At 40.8% G+C, this 23,907-nt stretch overlaps 1 protein-coding gene across 2 annotated transcripts in view; it reads right to left on the bottom strand.

The window, feature by feature from the left end:
• Nucleotides 1–23,907, bottom strand: part of RAD23B (RAD23 homolog B, nucleotide excision repair protein) — a 41,147-nt gene that overhangs the window by 2,897 nt on the left and 14,343 nt on the right. The window contains exons 2-9 of one of the 2 annotated variants that reach the window (XM_067553273.1): nucleotides 22,036–22,117; nucleotides 19,089–19,168; nucleotides 17,503–17,786; nucleotides 14,366–14,421; nucleotides 9,547–9,674; nucleotides 5,312–5,441; nucleotides 2,234–2,361; nucleotides 1,286–1,480 (exon numbers count right to left, since the gene is read on the bottom strand). In XM_067553273.1, coding sequence (XP_067409374.1) covers nucleotides 1,286–1,480; nucleotides 2,234–2,361; nucleotides 5,312–5,441; nucleotides 9,547–9,674; nucleotides 14,366–14,421; nucleotides 17,503–17,786; nucleotides 19,089–19,100 — 933 coding nt within the window. In that variant the 5' untranslated portion in view covers nucleotides 19,101–19,168; nucleotides 22,036–22,117. The remainder of the gene's footprint in view (nucleotides 1–1,285; nucleotides 1,481–2,233; nucleotides 2,362–5,311; nucleotides 5,442–9,546; nucleotides 9,675–14,365; nucleotides 14,422–17,502; nucleotides 17,787–19,088; nucleotides 19,169–22,035; nucleotides 22,118–23,907) is intronic. The other variant, XM_067553274.1, reaches the window with a different exon arrangement.

Genomic DNA, 23,907 nt, shown 5'->3' on the forward strand with positions numbered 1-23,907 from the left:
AAAGAACTGCATGGAAGCACCTCTCTGGCTTAAAAATCCAGATTTTAGATACTTATCACAGAAGAATAATTATTTACTTACTCTGGGCTGGTAGGTAGAGGTAAAAATTGATCTGAATTTTGCACTTTAATGCTCCAATCTAGTAACTACAGTAGAACCTCAGGGTTACAAACACCCCAGGAATAGAGGTTGTTTGTAACTCTGAATAAAACAATATGGCTCTTTCAAAAGTTTACAACTGACCATTGACTTAACACAGCTTTGAAACCTTACTATACAAAAGAAAAATGCTGCTTTCCCTCTCTCTTTTTTCTTTTTTGATAGTTTACATTTAAAACAGTACTGTACTGTATTTGCTTTTTTTTTTTTTTTGGGTCTCTGATGCTGCCTGATTGCATACTTCTGGTTCCAAATGAGGCGTGTGGGTTGACTGATCAGTTTGTCACTCTGGTGTCCATAACTCTGAGGTTCTACTGTATTGCAGAATTCCACAGCTACACTTCTAGTTTGCAAAATAATGCAACTTCAGTCTATTCTACAAATTTTAGTCGCAACTGTTCAGATTTCATTTTGTTCCAAAGCATTAATTACTGCATTTGTATATACACGTCACCCTTACTGAGCAGCAAGTGGAATTTAATGAATTCACTGCTTTTTAGGTTTGCATGGCTTGCACATCTGCAAGTTTATATAGAAGTTGGCTAGTATTTTTAGCTACCTACAGAGCAAAAAGGAGTCAAATAACTGGGTTAAGCAGTGACTTTAATCTACTTCCTATGAAAGTTCAGAGCCAGCCTGAACACTTTAGGAATCCATTTTAAGGTACACAAAAGCACCACCTGTGTGCATTACCACAGCCACTATTTCAGTTACTAATGCTGGAAGTGTATCTTTCACAAAAATTCTTGTCTGCTCCTCTTTCTGAACAGTGCTCTAATGCCCCTCTCTCATTCAGTTATGCATGTTTACAGTGAAACTTTGGCCACTTCAAACTGCAGTGTTGTGATTGGAAGAGCATGGCCTTTTACAGGCCTCTCTTCTAAAGACAGGTTCCAAAAGAGTTTGGGAAGCAATGGTCTTAAAGCAAGGACACTGTTTCCAGCAGGCCAAGACTACAACCAACCAGCTTTCAAATCACACTAGAAAACTAAGATGGTTCACAGTAGTAACATACCGATGTTACATACAGCTTTGGTGTGTGTTTTAACCTGTACAATGCCTAATCTTGGGGGAGGAAAAAAAGCAAGAACATGTTAATGTTTTAAACCCAAAAAAGAAGGCTCACCCTCTCTATAGCTTCTTTCTCCTGAGGTGTTACTTGAATGTAGTTCATCTGACCACTTCCAGCTTCTGCTACTCCTCCACTGCCGCCGCCTCCACCACCACCTCCTCCTTGACCACCAGATTCTTGAACTGGCTCATTTAACATCTGAATAAAATGCTCCTGATGTTGGCTTATTTGCTGTGGTACATTGGAGAACAAAAGGAAGCAATACACTGAAATAAAGCATGTTCAGTCCTGCCAACAGGCAACTAAAAGTTTCTAGCTGCAGTGAACTTTGTGGCCTCGAGAAAGTTTAAGGCACTACAGAAGCCTGGTTAATGTTGAGAATAATGCTTGGCAGGTTCTGATTGAGAAGAGAAGCAGTTATGGTTACTATAGTCAAGTTGCAGCTACCCTTTTACTCCCTTACACTCTCTGCATCACGTATAAAGGAAATGACATGCATTCTGTGCAGGAACTAAGGCTGCTTTTCTATTGTTCTCACTGGCCAAAAAGACAGCAGATTTGTGGTGTGCTATTGAAAAAAAACTTAGCTTCTAACAGGTATTACTACAGGAATATCTACCTTCTATTGCTAACATTTTATCCTAATTCAGCTGAGTCCCAACAGCCTTCTCTGAAAAAGCTTCTGGCTTCTTCCTTCCTACCCCACTCACCACACTTAATTTGAAAGATGGTACTTTTAAAGAAAATGAAAGCTGGGAGAATTTGCAAGTGTATCTTAGGAATTTAATGACAGTGACCCAGCATCAAGCTAACTCCGATAGTATCTAGTACTTAGGTTTGTGGCCAAACTGGGGGAGGTGGAGAAGGAAAGTCGCCATTCCAGTACTTTCTAGTCATAAAATTGTTTCACATTCCCCAAAATAAGAGGGCACATTGCTAGTATTGATGCATTAAAGCACCCTTGCCTGAACTAGTAACGTTATCCCATGGTGCTTAAGTCACCTGCAGTAGCTGAGGGTTTTCCCGTCCTATCTGCTGTAGCAACGCTGGCAGCAGATTAGGATTCTGCTGAATAATTTGTCTCATCTGCTGGAACTGAGGTTGATTTCGTAAAAATTCAAGCGGATGTCCTGAAATGCAAAGAGTTATACATTTAAGAAAAAACCAAGCAAGTTACTAGATAAGCTTCTGTAAATGAGGCCAACAATACAGATTAGAAAGAAAAAAAACTGTTTGAATTAGCTTGAATTTCAGAGTTAGAGGGTAATGTAAAAAGGTGGATATCATTTGCAGACAGATTTCTACTTTAGCCTCAATGTAAAATTCCTTTCAAGGTGACTCAAGTCTTTGAAGAGAACAATATTCATAATGGCCTTATTATGGACAGGCGTTGCAGCAGGACTTGATTCACCCATGAAAGTAGCTTCTCTCTCAGGAAGGAGGTGCTCTAGTGAAACAGGGTAGCAAAGCTTGCCTCACCAATAACCATGCTGCCCCTGTTCTGTGGCTTTATACAGAGAACTTCAGTTTAAAAGAATGGCAGATCGAAATTGCACAAGAATTTAGAACATGCCAGCCGCCTTTGGACTCAAAGCCTACGATGGGGGCAGTGTTAGGGACTAACTTTTCACTCTGTTACAGTCTAAAAAGTAAAATGTAATACAAAGGGATAAAGCAAAACATACAAGTTCAAAGGATCTTGTGGCTTTACAAGAGGGGCACTAGCGCCTCTGAGATGGCGAAATTAGTTCTAAGCTGTTAAGTGGTGCCGAGAGCCTACGGTTATACACCAAGCCCAGTGGTCGAGCTGGGAATAAAACCAGTCCCCTGCTTTACTGCTCTAACCACTCAACCATTGAACCTCAGCAGGATTACGTTGTTGCAGGTGTGTTTGCTCCAGAAACTATGACCAGAGGATTTGATCTGAAGACTACTGCCGCTGAATTGTTGAGATCAAAGTAAAAGCAGACAAAACTTCAGCCTCTTTGGGACCAGCATTTACTGGTACAAAGTCAGCTTTTGAGAAGCATTTTTTCCCCTCTTCACAGACCGAACTGTCCCTGCGAGTTACTTTTTAAACCATCCATAGACAGTAATGAGACTATCACCTCAAAGATTTTAAGGTCTAATCTTTTAAAGAGCAGAACATAAGCTTCCCAGGGTTGTTTTCCATTCTATATAGTTTATAAGGGAATTTATTTTAACAAGCATATAGCATTTTATTTTGCCTTTAAAGAAAAGAGCGGGATGATTCAACATATTGGGAAAAACAGACATTTCTGCTAACCTAGGGGAGGGAAAAAAAATTGGTCCAATCGGTGTCTGTGAAACGCACAGCTAGGACACAACAAGAGCCACAACTATGTCTGTCCACATCTGAAAGGTAAAATTGCAAAGCAGCACCAAAGCCTTTATAATATGGAGCATGGATGTAGTTTAATTGTGGTAAATAAAAAATGCAGAACTTAAAGCAAACTTGTCATTACACTGACAAAAATGTAGTAGACGATTTAGTTATTTTTTCATATTTGTTGAAATATGAAGGACTAGCAATAGCGATGAGCTGACATGCTTACGGACATCCACCACCTCCTCACACTAGAATTCATTTTGGGAGTGCCAATTGCCTACTTAAATGTTGCTCTTTTTTGTACTCTACCAATGATGCACGGGAGCTCCCTTAAGCATCTCCAGACAACACCTCAAACTTTTCAAAACTATGCAGAAGAAATTATAGGGGCTCCTTTGAAAAGTAATGTTTGAAGCTTTACACGTGGTAGTGTAACTGAGCAACCATATTGCATTTAACAAGTAGTCATGTTTATCAAATGATTATGTTAAGGCATGTTTGAGTCCTTTGAACTTGGTAGCTGAAGAGGTGGTTCCCCTGCAGAACACTGCAAAGCTCCCTCCAGGTGAGAGGTTGTATATCTGAGGGGGATAGGGTATTATTCATGAACACGTCCTCTTCCCATGTACCCTCAAAGGCTTACACAAAGACTGATCTATGTACAGCAGATCTCAAACTGAGATGACGCACAGAGCTGATTGCAGTTGATTAAGAGCTGGCTGGACATGTGGCGCTGGCTTTGTTTCCAGCTGCTTCTATAGGTCTCTTTGCAAAACAGCTGGAGGCACGGAGAAGGCGGAAATAGAGGAACCAGTCTAGCTGCCTCTGTTATGGTCAGATACTACATAGGAGGATGACAAACTGGAGTCACTAGCTAGAAAGGCACATCACGGGAAGCGAAGCAACTAAGGATCAGGTAACAGATGCACATGCATGGGGAGGGAAACAGAACAGATGGAAAAGGGAAAATTAAAAAGAAAATACAGTGGTGGAGATTGAAAACTGAGTTGCTCTGAGAGGACATTTATTGCATTAAAAAACCAGGAAATATTTCAGTTTTGTTATTTTGTCAACATTGCTTCTCCATGTACCATCTTTCTAGTTGCAAGAGCGGAGGTTCTCCTGTACCACCTACTTGACCGGAGTTTGAAAACCCTGAATAACATGTATATCACAGTAGCGCCTAGGAGTCCCAGTTGTGGACCAGGTCCCCACTGTGCTAGACATTATACAAACAGAACAAAAAGACCGTCCCTGCCCCAAAAAGCTTTCTAGTAAGTTTCAAAATTTCAGATGGCCCCAAGCAGAGTTGCCTATTAGTAGGCAAAATAAAAATGTACACCTTTACAAGTGAAACCTAATACACTGGTTACAAGTAAGAAAGTTTTGAAGTGACATACTGCTACCACTCTAACACTAGGCAATAAGAAGCCAGGGAGAGGTCGGGGAAATATAAAGCACTGTCTATATTTGTGATCTCAAACTTAAACTCAAACGTATTCGGTCACAGAGCAGGTATAAAGCCAACTATGGTATCTGGGAATTTGACCAACTATGGCCCCAACATTACCATTCCACCCACTCACAACAAGTGTTTCCTCCAAGCAAGTTCTACTGCTCTTGTGTGTCTCACTTTGATGACTGAAAATCCTCATGAATTTAAACACACTGCTTAAACATAATACAGACAGACTGCTTAACAGCTGCCCTCAAACACAAGACCATCTTACCTCCTGAAGAACTAGTAGTCGTAGTTGTAGTTGCTGCAGCTGCTGCCACTGCTGAAGATTGAGAAGCACCAGTGCTTGCTGCCTGAGGGGGATCAGCCACAGCTTGATTCTCTCTATCTCCAGGGATACCCTAAATCCAGGGATCATGTTACAATTTATAGCATTTTCATGGGTAGAGATCAAAAGTAATCGCTTCACTGCATGTGTTTCCTCTTAGGAACAAGACTCAATACTTCCATTGCAAATATGAAGCAATTAACACACTACAAATTTGCACACACTATTGCTAAAAACCTACAAACAGCTCCAAATCATACAATATAGCATTGAGTAAACAGACAAGGGAGAGAGGTCTTAACAATTTAGCACTCTTAAAACCCAACATCTTGAACTGCATCAGGAAGTTTGCTGGCAGTTAATGCAGAGTAGTGCACTGGTCTAATATGTTGTTTGCATGATGAGTGCTTTATTGTAGTTCTTTAACAGAGGTGATCAATACATTATTGTCATAAGGGCCACATCCAAAGGGGAACACTGCACTCTTTGCCAGCCATCCGATGGTTAAGAGCACTCTTTCCTACCTCACTTGAGCATTCAAAAGAGACTAGGATACAAACTTAAACAGTAAGTTTGTAGCACAATGGACTCTGTCAGAGGTAAAGATCTAGTTTCCTTAATTACTCCCCCTCAAGAGTCTTATCTAGGTTGAGCACTTCTTGGAATGTGTTGGGGCTAACATCTTGTTTCAGAAGGTGGAGGAAATAACTATGGGGCACCGTTTTAGACTTGATTTGACGAATAGGGAGGAATTGGTTGTGAATCTGACAGTGAAATGCAATTTGGCTGAAAGTGAATCATGAAATAATGAATTACATTGCCAAGGAAAAGAAGGCGTGAAGAGCAAAATGAGGACAATGGACTTTTAAAAAAAGCAGACAAGCTCAGAACCAGTAGATAGGGTGCCACAGGAAGAAAATATAAGGAAAAAGGAGTTCAGGAGAGCTGGCAGTTTTTCCAGAGACAATTTTAGAGGCACAATAGCAAACTATTCTGATCCAAAGCAAAGATAGGAAAAACAATACAAGGCCAATATGGCTGCATCAGCAGCTCTATGATGACTTGAAAATGAAAAAGGAATCCTACAAAAAAAATGGAAACATGGACAAATTGCTACAGGTGAGTATAAAAGAATAGTACAAGCACAAAATCAGAAAGGCAAAGACACAAACTGAGTTACATCTAGTAAGGGACATAGAGGCAATAAGAAGAGGTTCTATAAATCCCCTCTCTCTCTCTCTCTCTCTAACAAAGTGTAGGTCCACCACTTAGCAGGGTAGGAGAGCTAATAGCTGATAACACCAAGAAAGCTGATGTGTTTAATGCCTATTCTGCTTCAATCTTCACTAGAAGGGTTAATTGTGACCAGATGCTTACCACAATATTTACAAGGGAGAAGGACCACAAAGGAGAGCAGGGGAAAACACAGGTTAAAGAACATTCAAGTTAGATGTATTCAAGGCAACAGGACCTAATGAAATTCATACTATGGTACTTAAGTAACTAGCTGAAGCTATCTTGGAACCATTGGCAATTATCTTTGAGAACTCATGGGTGAAGTACAAGAGGACTGGAGAAGGGAAAACATAGTACCTATATTTCAAAAGGGGAACAGAGGACCTGGAGAATTATAGACTAGTCAGCCTAACTTCGATACTTGGAAAGATACTGGAACAAACAATTAAACAATCAAGTTGTAAGCACCTAGAGGACAACAAGCAATAGCCAACATGGATTTATCCAGAACAAATCATGCCAAACGATCCAAACTTCGTTTTTTGACAGAGTTACTAGCCTGCTGGATGTGGGGAAGCTATAGACATGACATTTTGATTTTAGTAAGGCTTTTGACACAGTCCCACAAATATTCTCATAATCCAACTAGGGAAATGTGATTTAAATTAAATTATCTAATGGGGGGTTCACAACTGGTTGAAAATCTAAGAGTAATTATTAGCAGTGGTTTGCCATCAAATTGGGAACACATATCTAGTGGGGTCCCAACAGGGGTCTGTCCTGGGTCTGGTATTATTCAACATTTACATTAATGACTCGGAAAATGGAGTGGAAAGTATGCCAATAAAGTTTGCAGATGATACCAAGCAGGGAGGGGTTGCAAGCACTTTGGAGGACAGGATTAAAATTCAAAATGACCTTGACAAATTGGAGAAATCAACAAGATGTTCAATAAAGACAAGTGCAAAGTACTACAATTAGGAAGGAAAAAAAATCAAATGCACAAATACAAAGGAAGGAATGCATGGATAGGTGGAAGTAGTGCAGAAGAGGATCTGGGGGCTATAGTAGATCACAAATGGAATATTAGTCAATGTGATGCAGTTGTAAAAAAGGCTAATCTTTTGGGGTGTATTAATGGGACCTTCATATGTAAAACACAGGTGCTAGTTGTCCCGTTTTGGGTGCCACGTTTTAAGAACAATGTGGATAAACTGGAGAGAGTCCAGAGGAGAGCAACAAAAATGGTAAGAGGTTTAGAAAATCTGATCTACGAGGAAAGAGTAAAAAATTGGGCACGTTTGGTCTTAACAAAAGATGATTTAGGAGGGACCTGATAAGTCAATGGGGATCAATTCTTCTCCACGTCCTCTAAAGGCATTAATCTGCAGGAAGGGAGATTTAGGTTAGAAACTTGGAAAAATTTCTAACTAAAAGGATAGTTGAGCAATGGAATAGATTGGTAAGGAAGGCTGTGGAATCCCCACCACTGGAGGTTTTAAAGAACAGTTTAGACAAACACCTGTCAGGGACAGATTAGGCACAGTTAGTTGGTCCTGCCTCAGCACTGGCCGGGGGGAGGGGGCACGTTGGACTAGATCAGGGTTTCTCAACCATGGGTCCGTGGACCGGAGCCGATCCATGGCATCCTCCTTGCTGATCCGAGATTTCCCTTTAGGAAATCAACAAGCCGTTCCCTGGTATCAAAAAGGTTGAGAATCACTGGACCAGACCTCTCAAGGTCCCTTCCTGCCCTACATTTCAATGATTAGCCAGCTAACCCTGACCAACCCCAAATCCCGGATACAGGAACTATGTGGAAGTTCACATCATTGAAAAAAAATCCTCTTACTGATGGCTTACTAAACAGCTCTGTAAAGAAATTTCTCTATTACAGATGAACATTGTCAAACCTCTAACATTATGGGGAGGACTGAGATCTCCTTACGTCTGTTAAGTAATGCAATATTTTGTCCTCACAGTTTAAAGCTTGAAGTCAATTTCATAAGTTTTTAAATGTAATTTATGTTGAAAATAAGTCATAAGTAACAAGTGCAGCACTGGCTTAAAACTAAGTAGTAACCTGAGGGATTTACATATGAATGACACCTATTCAAAGCTTATTTACCAATTCGAAAGCTTCCTCCTAGAAAGCTCAATCCAGTTTTTTCCCTTCCTCCTTACTCTATAGAAAGCCCTGTTCACACATGATCTGTATATCTCAGCTTAAAGTAAGCCAGAAATCAGTTAAACATGATTGGGGAACAGCAAAGAAAAATTGATGTCAGAGGGAAAAGTGACAGTTTTAAATGAACTCAAGTGTAGCCAAAACTAGAGACTCTGGAAATATGCATTAAATAACCACCAGTCCAACTGAGCTTCCACATCCATTTTTCATATTTTTCTTGGTTTCCAGAGCTGCTTATAACCTATTAGGCCGAGAAACAGAACTGAACGTAATCTAGTACAAAAATGGAATGAAGATTTTAACATAAAAGTAACATACAAGATTCACATGAAGGTGTAGCCATTGTAGCTATAGCTGCTAATACAAAAATCCAGTGACTATTACAGTCAATGGGTCACAATAAGGAGAGAACCATTTTTCGTTAATTGATACAGCCAGTATCCTATTGAGCTAGGTCATAGCTAATTAAACCACACCACTTCAGTGTCAACATTTTTAGACACCTTGCATATACAGCCAAATAAATGAGTACAAAATATGGCAATCACAAAATTTAGATGCAAGTATTACCCTTAAGCTATTAGGCTCTTGAAGATCCATTTCTCAACCTTCCAGCCTCTCTACTTAAAGTTGCTGTTCCTTTGTGGACTTCTACTCATCTCTTACAAATTGTCTCTCTTTCAGGTTATCAAAGATTGATCCTTCTCGAAAGACAGAAAGTGAAAAGATGAAAATGTAAATAAAAACAGCTCACCATTAGAAGGTACTCCACTGCTCTGTCAGGATTGTTGAAGCTAGCTCTCAGTGCTGCAATTACTTGCTCTCGCTCATATCCCATTGACATGATCTCAGTCACCATATTCTCATAAGACTGACCTGTCACTACAGAGGCAAAAACAGCACAGATTTAAATGCGGTAAAAGGGCGCAAGCGATTTTAACTGAGAAATGACAAAACTGATGGATTCACTTGAGAGGAAATGAGTGAAAGACACACAACTTGCCAACGTCTGTTGATTTCATTTTTCAATATGTTCAAGTTTTCTATTAAGCACTTATCGGAATGGCAGGGTTCCTCAGGGTAGAGCACAAGGCAGGTTTCTGGAGAAGAGTCTGTGTTCGTGACACTCCATGTACTAATAATTACTCTTCCCCCCTCTTCACTAAGGTCCAGGGCATGTTCACAGCATCTAATATTCAATTCCTGTCTTGATTAAAAAAGTTTCCTGCAGTTTAAGGCTGGAAATTAATCCCCCTAAGCAGAAACCTGTTTGCCAGATTGCTTTGGAAAAACAAAGGGCTTAACACAACAGCTGGAATGGTGACCAATGATAAGTGTGGAAAAACAGAGTTCTACACTGCTGCAACACGGTACGGAAAGAGAGTGAAGGCCACAAGGATGGCACAGTAATACTCTGGATGAATCAGGGTTCTACCAGCTGACCCCCGCATGTCTTGATTAATAAATTATAAAGCCACAAGGGACCATTGTGATCTTATCTGCTCCCCTGTATGATACAGGCTACAGGACTTCTCTAAATTTATTCTTGTATGAATCTAAATCTCTTTTAGAAAAATATCCAGTCCTGATTTAAAAATTGCCAGAGATGAAGAATCCACCTCTAGTCTTGGTAAATTGTTCCAACTGTTAATTATCCTCACTGTTAAAATATTGCACTTCATTTCTAGTCTGAGTTTGTCTAGCTTCAACTTCCAGCCATTGGATCGTGTTATACCCATCTGAGAGATTAGAGAGCGGAGATAAAATTAGTGCCCTTCATTAAATTTCTGTTTCCCCATGTAGGTACTTACAGACTGATCAAGTCATCTATTAATCTTTTCTTCATTAAAAACGGATTGTGATACCCCAGGAACTCAGAGATTGTAGGCAGCAGCTTGTTGTGGAGCCCTCCTAGGCAGGGATTCCTACACCAGGCTGTTGCCTCCATCCTCAGATGCATATGACGATGCTCCAGGAGGTCCCAACACTAAGGTAAAGGGACAAAGGTGCATATGGGCCCCACCCCATCATATGTATTTGTAGCATACTTAAGGACTTTCTGAAGAGGAAAAAATGTAGGGTAAGAGCCTAGAAAATAGATTCAGACACATTACAATTAAACGCAAAAATCAGGCATTTTACTCCAAATGCTTTTCTTCCTTTCTTTAAAAAGAGCACATTACACAAGTCAGGCAAAGGACCTATTCTATCTTGAAATGTTAACTGACGGTCCCTCATCACCCCATAAAGGTTAAGTGTGGCAGCGCTGATCAGAAGCAACAGACTCAATGGAATTGTGCGTTGCTGTTGTAGATACCCGACACAGACAGGTTACTCAAGAAAGGTTGCTAAACAATTCAGAACTGCAATTATAACAACGGACCATTTTGTTTTCCTATTACTTACCTATTTTCTAAATTTGCTAGCTGTGCACTCAGCAGAGCACTAAGTAACAATGGAAGAGACTCATGTTTTGGGGCTGGCTCCCACTTGCTGCCCCACAGCCCAGGCACCCCTGCTCATGCTGCCCCAAGGAAGGCATGTGGGCTGGGAACAGGGACAGAGAGCGGAGCAGGATCAAGCAGCTGCCCTGCAGGGAGGGAGAGTGGCAGATCTCCCAGCTCAGAATGACCCAAGAGCCAAGCTGGGGAGGTGTGTGTTTTTCCCTCTGAAAGTTACATTTTATGTCAAACTTCAAAACAGACAATAAATAAATAAAAACTAGCCAAACAAAAACATTTTCACTGAACATCCCATTTTAAAAATTAAGTACTGCAGTTTCATTTTAATAGTTCGAAAGCCCTGGAGATTAATGTCCTAATTATCCTCAGAACAGGTGCACATGAGTCAGCCTAGAGCTGGAGAGCCCAATTCTCAGCTTAAGATGGTAGTTCAGTATAAACCTTCTCAAACTGCCGTCATTCTACTGAGACAGCCACCAAAGGACTTGATTATGCAGTTTATGTACTCATGGGCTCCTGAAGGGCACCTCAGTCCCATCAACAGCACAAGGTGGTCTGTACAGTTCTCCCCACAGTGCACCACATTCCTTGGGCTAGAGCAGGGGTGGGGAACCTTTTCCCTGCCAAGGGCCATTTTGACATTGGTACCTGCATTCACGGGCCAATTCGCCGATTCCGCCGCCGAATTCTCCCCGCCGCCGCCGAAAAGGCGCAAACGGCGGCACGGTTTCGGCGGCGGGAACTGCCCGACCCCCCACGGAACCGCGCCGCCGCCGACTCCACCCCCCCCCGCCGCCGAAATGCCGCCGCCGTTTCCGTCTTTTCGGCGGCGCGGTTTTACAGTGTCCGCGGGGTGCCGTGGACCAGTAACCACCTCCGAGCTCCCGCCGCCGCCGAAAATGGGCAGACGGCGGCAGGGTTTCGGCGGCGCGCACTTCCCGCCCGCCCGCGGGCCGGATCAAATTCTTTCGCGGGCCGGAGGTTCCCCACCCCTGGGCTAGAGTGTCCATAACTGGGGGGGAAAGGGGTGGAAAGGAAGGACACGCACTAGGCACTGGGATGGGGGTTCTTTGACTTGGATCTGTGCACAGCCCTCTGGATGTCAGAGCCCTACGTTCAAACAGGTCAAAAAACTCAACCTAGGGTTAAAATGCAATGTAGACACTCGAGCCCAGGGATACCTGACATGGGTTAGCTGACCCAAGTCCCACCAACCCTAGGCTTACATTGCTGCCTAGACACATGCTTTATCATCTACAATGAACTTAAGAGGTAAGTGGAAATAAACATAAGAACCACGAGCTTATCCAAAATAACCTTGTAAATCAAAGTATAGATTTGCACTCCCCATGACATTAGTAATGTCAATTCAATATTTAACGAACATCAGTTTCACTTTGAGTGACTACCATCTAGACTAAAACTATCAATACAGTGTCAATAATTTTGGCCCAGGTTTAAAGAACTGCATGCACAAGCTACTATGGTTTTGCATGCATCTGCAATAAGGGATTAACCAACATCTGTTCTTTGCCTTCCAAGTTTCCAGAAAGAAACGGCTAAGAATACAAACTTTTAAAATAACTGATTTGTTGTTTTGAGAATCCGTGGCAGAAAGCCAGAAGAGTACAATCATCTGAGGTGAGGTAATATTAACCTACAAGATCAGAAATTCTTCCTACTGACACATGAATCGTTTACTCATACTATACATCACAAATTAAGACTGGCAAAAACACGCTCAACAGTGTAAACGAAGAGCACCATCATTTCTGGTCCCTAACATTAAACTGGTCCCTTTTTTTAAATGCCTTGTTTAACCACGAGTGTTATCTGAATGAATACTAGACCACGAGATGAAATGAGGAAAACGAAAGGAAAACTAGAAGAGATAAAGGCCTGCTGCAGTAAACCTAGGCTCAACTGAAAGTGCAAATCTGAATACTGACAATTTATGCATCTGCAGTCCACAGCAATTCATGCACTCAAGTTTGATTTCCCCAGTCACTCCTAAGTAGTGTTAAAGCAGGCTTGTGACTGGTATGCTAGCACCCACTTTTGTCTTGACAATCTATCAGTACCTCATTCATATTCAGTTGTGGGTGTTCTAACCTGCAGTGACACTTAGACTCTAGTGGAAAAGGAGTAAACAGTCAGCTAGCTACACAGTGAGAAACACTGACAGATGTGCCATTCATCCTTGTAGCACGGGAAGGGAGAGCAGCAGATTTATTGAAGTGGAGAGAAAAGGACCTCTCCATAGAAAGTAATCACTTCACTGGACAGACTGCTGGAATAAAGTGCCCTTCCACAAAATGCAATATGGCCCAGAGTCCAGGTTAAAGACAAGGCTGAGTCAGGATACCTGGGTTCTAGTTCCAGCTTTGCTAATGTGCTGTGTGATCTTGGGCAAGTCATTTCCTTTCTAAGCCTGTTTACATATTAAAAAAACTGAGCGTATGCCCACTCACCTTTGAGAATGTCTTAGGAGTTATGGATAAAAAGCACTGTGTGCTATAAATTAAGACCACCCACTCAATTCACATGTCATTGCACTGAATCAAGAGATAATTACCGTAGACCATTTGTGACCAGAACTGCATTCAAACTTGTGAACCTAAATTCACTGGGTGCACACACTGTAGTACTGTCAAAGATGCAACAATTGTTTCAGTGATCTGAACATAACGGCTGAGGATGGAAGTGAAAGGAGTGGATTTACACACACCGGTTGTGTTTACTGGCCACAACAAAAACAAAATACCAAATTCAGTGTTCCATCCAAATCACTTCAAGTTGAATCACTGGAAAAGACAGCAAAAGGAAATCTGGAAAAACCAGAAGTGCTGTTAAGTTTGTTTTCCCATCTTCATACAAGCCCTCTTTGTATACAGTTGAAACAATGTCTGTACTAAAGTGAGAAGTCAAAGACATGAAGTTGATTTTACCACATCTATGTCTGTTCTTTGGGAACAGTGCTTTGATTATAACCTTGGAGATAAAAAGGTGTAGTAGAAGAGAGAATGCAAACAAGTTCTGTTAATCCACCATTTATTCCAGCTGCAGTGAAAAAAGGTTTAAATGCCAACTAAAGTTTAAGTAAAAACTTACCAAGTGCACTTGTAGCATCCTCAAAAAGGTTTGATCGAGAAGTATCAGCTGATGTACTGCAAGACAAAACAAGATCTCAAATATACAATTTGGAAAAGATAATTCATACGTAGAAGCAACAGCTGTAACTGTATGTCATTTCCTAAAGGAAGAAAGGCTGTCTAAAATATGGAATGAAGCCAGAGGGTATGTACACACAGACAGCAGCAAATTCGCCACCGTCAGATCGATCTATCCGGTTCAGTTGAGCGACAGTGAAGACCTGCTCAATCGATCTGGAAGTCGATTCAATTAAACCACCTCCCCAAAAGGCGTAGCGCTGAGTCAGTGGGAACACATTTCCCATCAGCGCAGCACAACGCAGTGGAGACGGCGCACTTAAGGGAACTTAGGAAGTCGATGGGAGTTACACAAGCTACTCTGCATAGCTTGCGTAACTCCTGTCGACTGCCACCGAATTTCCCAGTAAGTGTGTACTAAACCAGAATTTACATACTTCTGTGCTCTAAGACAGTTTCTCAACCTGTGGTATGCATACCTCTGGGGGTATGCGAGACACAGGCAGAGGGTACCCAGGGAAAAACTGACTGAAGGGGAGACGGGTGGCAGCTGCCGACTTCTGGGGAAGCCAGGTGGCAGAAGCTTGCTTCCTATCCAGTCCCAGCTGGGAAGTGAGCAGCAGCCACCAGCTCTTGCGGGAGGGAGCTGCCCGCTTCCTGCCAGGACCCAGCTCCGAGGTGGGAGGCGGGTGGCAGTCCCCAGCTTCTGGGGGAGGCTAGGTCACAGCTCCCAGGTGAGAGCCTGGTGGTAGCCTCTTGAGTCTCGCAAGGGCTCACAGCTAGGTGGCAGCCACCCACGCCCCAGCTCCGAGCCAAGGGACAGCCTCCAGCGCCCTGGCTTGAAGATGGGCAGCAGCCGCCTGCCCACATCTCTGGGTCCCAACTGGTGCGGACGCCTCCTCTGCTTCAGCTCGGACTGCGTGGCAGTCACCCCCCTCTTGGGTTGGCAGCCAGGCGGCAGCTCCCCTCTTGGGTTGGCAGCCAGGCGGCAGCCCCCCTCTGAGCAGTGAAATTAACAACTATGATAGCCCCAGATTTTACCAGTTACCCTCCTTCCCTGTCTCTCTCTCTCGCTCTCCTTCCCTGTCTCTCTCACCCCTTCCTCCTCTCAAAACTGACAAAATATTTGGCGCGGCGCTTTATATTCCCCAGCATTGGCATGCCACTCAAAGCCTCCTAGCTTTGGCCAACATCACCTCTAGCCCAGGTACATACTTGAGTTGTGCACCCCTAGTGTAAAGGTGGTAACCCTACCCACACTAGATCTGACATCTGTCATATCATGGCCTTATATTATACTCAACCCTCCTTCCAACGTATGGTCACATTAGTCTGTAAATATAAAATCCCCTGGAATATTGAGTGTTGGGGTACTTATTAAAATTTTCAGAAGTTAGGGAGTACTTGCAACTTAAAAGGTTGAGAAACACTGCTAAGTAAATGCTACTGTTTTTAATCCTTAGTCTTACTGACTCCTATCAAGAATATCTACATTTGGACTACTGCTATCCATTCAAGGGCTGACATTGCTTGCCTAAACATTGGCTTTAAAGCTGAAAGAAAAAAGGAAGCGTAGGATGGGATTTTCATAAGTGCTCAGTGTTTGCCTAGCTGTTTCCAAAGAAGTCAACAGTAAAACTGCCACTGACTTCAGTGGAAGCAGAGTTAGGCCAGTGCAGAGCACTTTTTAAAAATTTCTCAGTATTTGCCCTTGAAGAACTGAACAAAGTTAACCCATTCCCTTTAAAATTCCTGTGACAGTTGAAGACCCTTATTCCCACAGTTTGTCTGAATCCACTTTCAAAAAAAGACAACCATTCAGAAAACACTGTTTAAATGCATAAGTTTTTCTATATAGAAAGAAAAATGTTCTGGAAAGAGTACCACATCATCATTTGATACTGACAAGATTTACCAGAGCTACAAATGCTAAGAGGTGAGGGAGATCTGTTTTTACTAACCATTGCTAGGACATCTACAGCCATACATCAGAAGACAGTTATTTAAGAACCAAGTGGGTTTATGATAAGGTCTCCTGCCACAACCTAGCAAGACTGTAAAAAAAAGATTCTATTTCCATTACTATACTCCTCCTATCTCGAATTCAGAGTCAGTCTTTCACACCAAGACCCTGAAGTCAGCCTGAAGTTTTATTTGTGGCCTTCCTCCTTTACTCTCCTACCAGTTTCCGGGCCATCTTTGAATCTCCTGCTCCTCCACTAGTCCACACCATCACTTGAGCATATTTTAGTATTTACATTCCAGAAGACAAAAAGTGTATTTAACTAAGAAGCGCTTGTATAAGTGAATATCCACATTTTACTCACTCGTATCAGTCCATATATGAAGTAATTCAATAACCAAGAACTACATCTCTTCACACCTTTTGTGTGTTTGAGGGATTTGTTTAGTAACCATCTTTAAAATGAGTAGGGAAGGGCAAACAAAATCTAAACCAAAGATGCTCAACCTCTCAATTCTCCAGGATGCAAATGTCAAATGCAATTTGTCACAACCCACCCAAATTCCCACACATCTTTGCAGTTTGGTCAAGAATTGCTTTTATTTTGGATATTTTCTAATAGTTTCAGGATACTCTGTGGTAAGATGCAGCTCCAGTTATTAACCCTTTGATAGAATAAGTTAGAATCTTTTGGAATCTGTTTAGCAAAGATGAGAATAATAGATTCCTTATAAAATTATTCTTTTCATTATCTAAGTGAGATTCTGGCCAGAGTAAAAATTTAATTACCACCACGTCTAGCGAATCTGACTAAGATGTTTCAAAACAGGTTTTTGAGCTTCTGGAGGTCAATCCATTTAAGTCTTGAAGGGCTTTACAGACATTAATTCACTATGGATCATAATACCCCAGGAAGTAGGAAAGTATTCTCAGCTTAGATGGGAAAACCGAGTCATAGTAATTCTGTGATACACCCAAAGTCAAAGAAGTCTGTGATAAAGCCAGAATAGAACCTGGATGTCTTGAATCCAGCCCTGGGGGTTTAATCACAAAACCATCCTTGTGACAATCTGACATGGAATGGTTTCAACAATTTCCAAGTGGCACATTCATACCTATCAATTGATGTTGGGCTGACTGCAGCTGTTGCCTCAACTGGCTTCTCTGCTGGTTTCTCTTCTTTAGTGGCACTTACAGATGCAGGTTCACAAGCCACTGCAGCTGGTGTTGGAGTAGTAGGGGTAGGAGCTGGAACTGGGGCTGGGGCTGGAGCAGGGGCTGGTAGAGGAGCTGGTGCGGGGGCTGCAGCAGCTGTTGTAGTAGAACTAACAGTAGTGGTGGTAGCATTTGATTGCTGCGTTGTAGCTGGTGATGGTGTTGGAGCAGCTGCTGCTTTAGGCTACAAAAACAATTAAACAGAATTAAGATAGGGCATTCCTGCCCTAAATATGCTCTGCAAGGACCAGTTATGCTTCAGATAGTAACTTGCAAACTCAAACTCTCCATTTAGTGGATTTTATAAAAGACATTTACAAAATACAAAGATGTATAGTCGAAAAACCTGAATTTACAACATCAAGTGTCTACAGATAAATATTTTTTAAAGGACATCATTTACAATCAGAACTGAAGTTTTCACTTAATACATAATTACAACATCCAGTACTATGTTAGAAGCCTCATATCCAAGTACATTAAAAGAATGCCTACTCATGTTTAAAATAATGATCAACAGATTCTTGACAAGTGTAGTAAGTGCAAATTGTGACCATGCAAATTTAGAAAAAGCTGATAAACTAAAATTTGACATTTAACTGTTACCTTCCCACAAATTAAGGTGCCAAAAGTTAAAACTAGAAGCAAATCCTTAATATTAACCTTAATCAACTACCATTATGCCTAGGTATTAGAGAACCATTTTCAAAACACTGCAGAGCATTTAAACTATGCAGTTACCACTGAAGTCCAAAGAGTCATGCAGTGCTTTCAATATAAATTAGTTAGCAATGTGACAAATTTGCTATTAAACACACGATTTCTACAATTCTCTCTTCCCTACCACTCACCAATTGGAACATGTAACAACTTATTTACATTCAAAATTAAATCCTCATATATGATCCCCTCTAATTTGCCACAGCTCTCAAAATTCACAGGTTCACTTCTTTGCACAAATCATTTTTTTTCATCTTCCGCTGGTTTAAAATGTTGAAGTTGACACAAATGATCACAGCCATGAGTTTTGAAAGGCACTTATTGGGAAATTTGATAGTCCTGAGGATGAGGATTTAATACCAATCTTCTGTCTTTAGTGAATAAACTCATGAACAGGAAGATGAGAACGTAATCCAAGCAGGCAGAATGAAACATGAGAAGATTGTAAGGAAGGGTGGATGGTAAAACGGAGACTCCACTTACCACCCAGGAACCATCAAAATTTAGTTGGAGATTTCCGCATTCTAGTATGACTGTTCATCCTCATTACGTGCTACAATATTTATGCACAATGGAGTGGATAAAGGATAAAGTTTCAACTCTGAATCTCTTCCCCCCATACACACACCATGAAAAACACAACCCTCATAATTTAAACAGATGTATCGGTTTGTTGAGTATAAACTTACGCATGTAATGCTAAGAACCACAGTTAAAACTCTTTATAAGATGATATGATTTTGATAAGAAAATTGCAACGACTTACTTTTGTCACCATAACCACCACAAAATTCTTCTCATCGATTTTGTATTCTTTAAGAGCAGTATCATCATTAAGGATTTTACCTAGTAAATTCAAGATAAAAGTTATTGATAAGTCATTTAACAGTTTGTTTGCTGATCTTACTATTCCATTAGTGCAAACAGTTTCAAATACCTAAAAAGTAGCTTTATGAAAACACTTGAATATGCATAAGCCAAAGAAGAATGTTTTGCCCTAAGGTCTGATGCAATGCTCCCAGATAAAAGTTTCCTGCTGTGTCCTTCTATGGCACAAGTAATTTGAAGCCATTTCTGACTATTCTGACAATGTTTTCAACACTACACCAACGGTATCAAATATGCCCCAAAATACTGAAGGGAAGATTGTCATCTCAAGGAAAAGGTTTTGTTCAGTCTTTATCCAAGTTGATCTTTTCAAACACCATAGAGGAAAGACCTCAATGTATAATAGGGTCAATCAAGAAGTTTGCCAACAGTGCTTAAGATACAGAAAAAAAATTCAATATCCTCCACGCTTTATATCCCTCCTGCTTTATCGTTGCTCTGTTTGCCTTTCAGAGCCAGCAACTGATCAGCGTAAACACATCTGCATGAGGCAGGCTTGCGACTCTGAAATTTTACCAATTTAAACTTAGGAGACTGAAATACTGGCTTTGTATGAAACAGGCTTAACTGTTCTTTCATCCTGTCTTGCAAAAAAATTAAGGTCGAGACGAGAAAAAAACAGTGTTGCTTTCTAATTTGCACTACCATTGTTGATTAGCATCTTTTGTTGTTTACCATCTTCTGCTTAAGTACATTTATACTACAGTTTGGTTTGAAACTTCATTACACCACATAAATAATGTGTAAAAGTAACAGTCTCAGTTACAGCATCACTACCATGCTCTAGTCTTTGGAATCAAGGTGAGATAAGGTTACAGAATTCCATCCTATAGAATGGAGACTATTGCTCAGTTTTAACAGGCAGGTTTCCTGCAGAGGCAGCGAGCCCCAACCCCTCCCCAAGACTACCATACATATGCACCTTTACAACTGATCCCAATCCCACATCAGTGAGGTTCAAAACAATACGCTGCCTCAGCTATAGTTAGCAGGATATTTCCTTGGCCTGTGATGTAGGAATTCTGGGCAACTGACGATATGTATGGAATAGAACAGTCTCACACTCAGGTGGCTCCAACTGGGAGTTGAAAGGATTTGAGTACAAAATGGTATGGTCATTCAAATACCAAAGGTGGAATGTGGATGCAGTGTCTGAATGGCCAATGTTTGCATTGGTGTATTTGCCCACTTAGGATCCCTCATGTATCTTGTAAGTTCTGTGGGAAAGGAACTACCACCATGAACATGCACAGGACTCTGCACCCACCCCCAAAAAAAACTCTGTTCACACCTCCAGGGACTACTGCAATATAAATACCAGACTATTACAATTTATCCTCACCTTTGTGCAGTTCACTGTTTTTTTAAAGCAAACCGTAACAATTCTGCCAGGTTGACCCAAGCCTAGCACAGTGCTTTAAAAAAATATGTATCAGAATGCCAAAAGAGGCCCTCCACACTCACCCTAAGAAAGGATTTTATATCACGTGTGAAAGGTCATCATCAATACCTTCCTTCTAAATTAAAAAAAATCTGAACAATAATGGTGCAAGCTAGGATTATAGGGGAAACGTAAGTCATGACTCCTTAGTCTAAAGGAACTGCACCTTATTCCCTATCCTCCCTATATAACTGTGTTTGTATTAGACAATTTGCAAAGTGTTGTCCAAGAGGGATAAGAATCTGAGCATCTCAAATTTGCATTTAACTTGTGTTAAATCCTGCCCACTGCTGTATCATGATTTTTCAGCCCCCATAACCAGCAGAAGCTTCAGAATTGCATGCAATTTTAAATACATGCACAAGGCATTTTATACAGAAAATGTTCCCCTTAATATATTTAGAAATCCACCTTTATGATCTGACATCAATAAGAATGAATCAGGCAAAAAAAAGCCTATCCTGGGGTCTTTCTTGCCTGTTTTCTACTGTTCTGATTGACTCAAATCCTCTAGGATCAGAGACATGAAAAGAATCCAGAACAGCTGCCTTAATTGTGTCTTCCCTTATTTCACGTGTTGGATTTCCAAATTTAATCTGAAGTTTCAATTTCTTTTTTCATTTAAACTAAACATCCATGTAGATTTTTACCCTTCAGTTACTGATATGTGCACTCAGCCTTAACGCCAATTTAAGGACTTTTTTTTTTTTTTGGGCCTCCCAAGGAGAACAAAACAGTTGTTCTGAGTTCCAGAACTCCCAACTTGCTGTGTTGTAACAAAGCATCTTGAGCTTCCTGAAAATGGAATGAGTACACCACTTAAGAGAACAACAGATTTATGGGGAGATACCAAGGCAGCTACTTCCAAATATGTCAAGAATATCAATGTGGCTTTTTTGGGACAGGAAGAAGGAATCTGTGAGGGTATTTTGGTCCCTGAGACAAGGGTCCCGTAAGCTCAGTAATGAAGCTATGAGAAGGAAGGAGACTGGATTCACCTGTTAAAGCCAAAAGGGACCATTATGCAAGAGGTCAGACTAGATGGTTGTTACACAGCCATAGGATTTCACCAAGTGATTCTGGCATCACATATTAAGAATATGATTTTAATACCTCATTTCTATCTGTCATGGCCAATTTCTCACTGGTATACATGTACGTTTCTAGGTGATTGTTTGTGATGTGCCTGGAAGACTACCACTGAGAGCTGATCCCAGAATACCAAGAACTCCCTCTGCTGATGAGGCAGCTTATTTTGGTTTTTATTAGTTCTAAGGGATAAACCAAATCCTAATAATCAATATCTTCCTGTTCCAAGTAAGAGGTCAATAAAAAGCAGAAAGTTTGTCAGTTTCAAATGTAATCTTTACTTTAAAATGATTACCTGCATAAATTAGTTTTTGGCCAGCTACTGGAAAAGCATCTTTCCCCTTTTCTGATTCGATCTTCTCTTTCAACGCCTTCACCTGAAATCACATAATTCTTGTTACAGGAAAGTAGATTCACATTTCAAAACCAGTTAGTGCTGTTTGTTTCTGTCAAAGAGCTTCTTCCAGCCTCCTCTTGGAACAATATTGCTCAAGGAATTTTCTACTAAATCAAATTAAAGTTACAATCCAATGTCACATTACAATTACTCCCCTGACAAATGTCAAATGCAGATCAAGAATTCACTGAAAAGTGAAGAGTTTTGAAGCAGAAAATACTCACTAAAAAAAACTAGATATCATACCTAGTGGCCCTTCTCTAAAGCACTTGCTCTGAATACATGGGGCAAACAGAGTAGTTAAGAATTAAAAAAATGTTTTTAATAGAATGATCTCACTTCCTATAAATTCAGTTGCATTGTCTGTAATCACTGCAGTCACTAGGTGCTCTGCTAGACCACTGCATGGGGCAATTTGTTCCAGTTTTGCTGCTTAAGTTAGTTTACTCCTAACCACTGGGACTATACTCTGGTAGTAACGTGCAACAGGATCACTAAAGACTGTTCAGAATATATAATTAGAGAAATGCTTTTAGACTAATATACTTAGAATGATTAAACAAACACCCTAATGTAGCGTACGCAGAAGCATTTTACATTTCTTCCCCTTATTCCTTGACAGTTCACAAGAACTGTGACATCTCTCAAACAAAATCTGAAAGTCACATCCAGGCATCCACAAAGTAACCCATCTTCTTGAGGATTTCCATACCTGTGTTGTATTCTTTAGAAAGACAAGCTGGTGCACGGTCAATAAAACATATTGAAGTTGAAAAGTGCCATACACACTTAATCCAGAGGACAGCCTACTAACCAAGGCAAAAGATACTTTTATCTTAGTACCCCCATTTATGTCATTACTATATGTGCCCTATGTAGCTGCTACATGATCAATATTGTTTAATTTTAAAATGCAGCTTATTACCAGGGCTAGCCAACAGCAGAAATATATTCAAAATGCTTGCTATTCAATATCTGACCAGACAGATTTGTTAACTATAGGTATTACAAAAAGCTCAAGTTATTTCACTTAACACTGGTGAAATCTGTCAAACATTTGCCCTCGTACATTTCTTACACCTTTCCTGGCATCACTTTGCTGTTACTTAGTAATTCCTTCTCCCCCTCCTCCCCAGTCTTCAGTATCCTCTCCCACCCCCCACCCAACCTTTCTCCATCTTTTTTCCACTGTCCCATCTTACATTTTATATTTTACATGCTTACGGTATTTTAACTTGCTCCCATCAACCTCTCCTCCCAAGGCTTAGAAATGAGGGCCCACTGTCCAAGGGAAACTGAAATGAGACGCCACGCCTCTCTTTTTCCAGCAGCTGAAATGGTATTCCTATTAGGCATGCTACCCTGGGACTTATCAGAAGCTCTCTCATATCAACCTCCCAGCTAATCAGTCATATTTCTATTGGAAAACTAGTTACTCTCTTGACTTTGGAGCTTCATGACTTCTAAATAGCTTTATAAACAAAAATTCCTGTCCATGGTAAAGGACACTCTAATTCCCCTCTGAATTTTTCCTGCAATATTATAGGCTTGTTGGCAAGCTGCATCATCTTTTATATTTACTTTGAAACAAGAATAAAATGACAATTTTATCCAGTGTGTGTGTGTTACTAAGAGCCTCCAATAAAGGCTTTACATGGAGTCTACAAAACTATGAATGTTCAAATGTGAATTCTTCCTAGACTACCTTTTGAGTTTGAAGGTCATTCACCTTACTTTTGAAACATTAACTTTGTCTGTACCATTTGTTAC

The sequence above is a fragment of the Emydura macquarii genome, unplaced genomic scaffold (genome assembly GCF_026122565.2).
Source record: "Emydura macquarii macquarii isolate MOO-44397 ecotype Brisbane River unplaced genomic scaffold, CSIRO-AGI_Emac_v2 contig_1451, whole genome shotgun sequence".
Lineage (NCBI taxonomy): Eukaryota > Metazoa > Chordata > Testudines > Chelidae > Emydura > Emydura macquarii.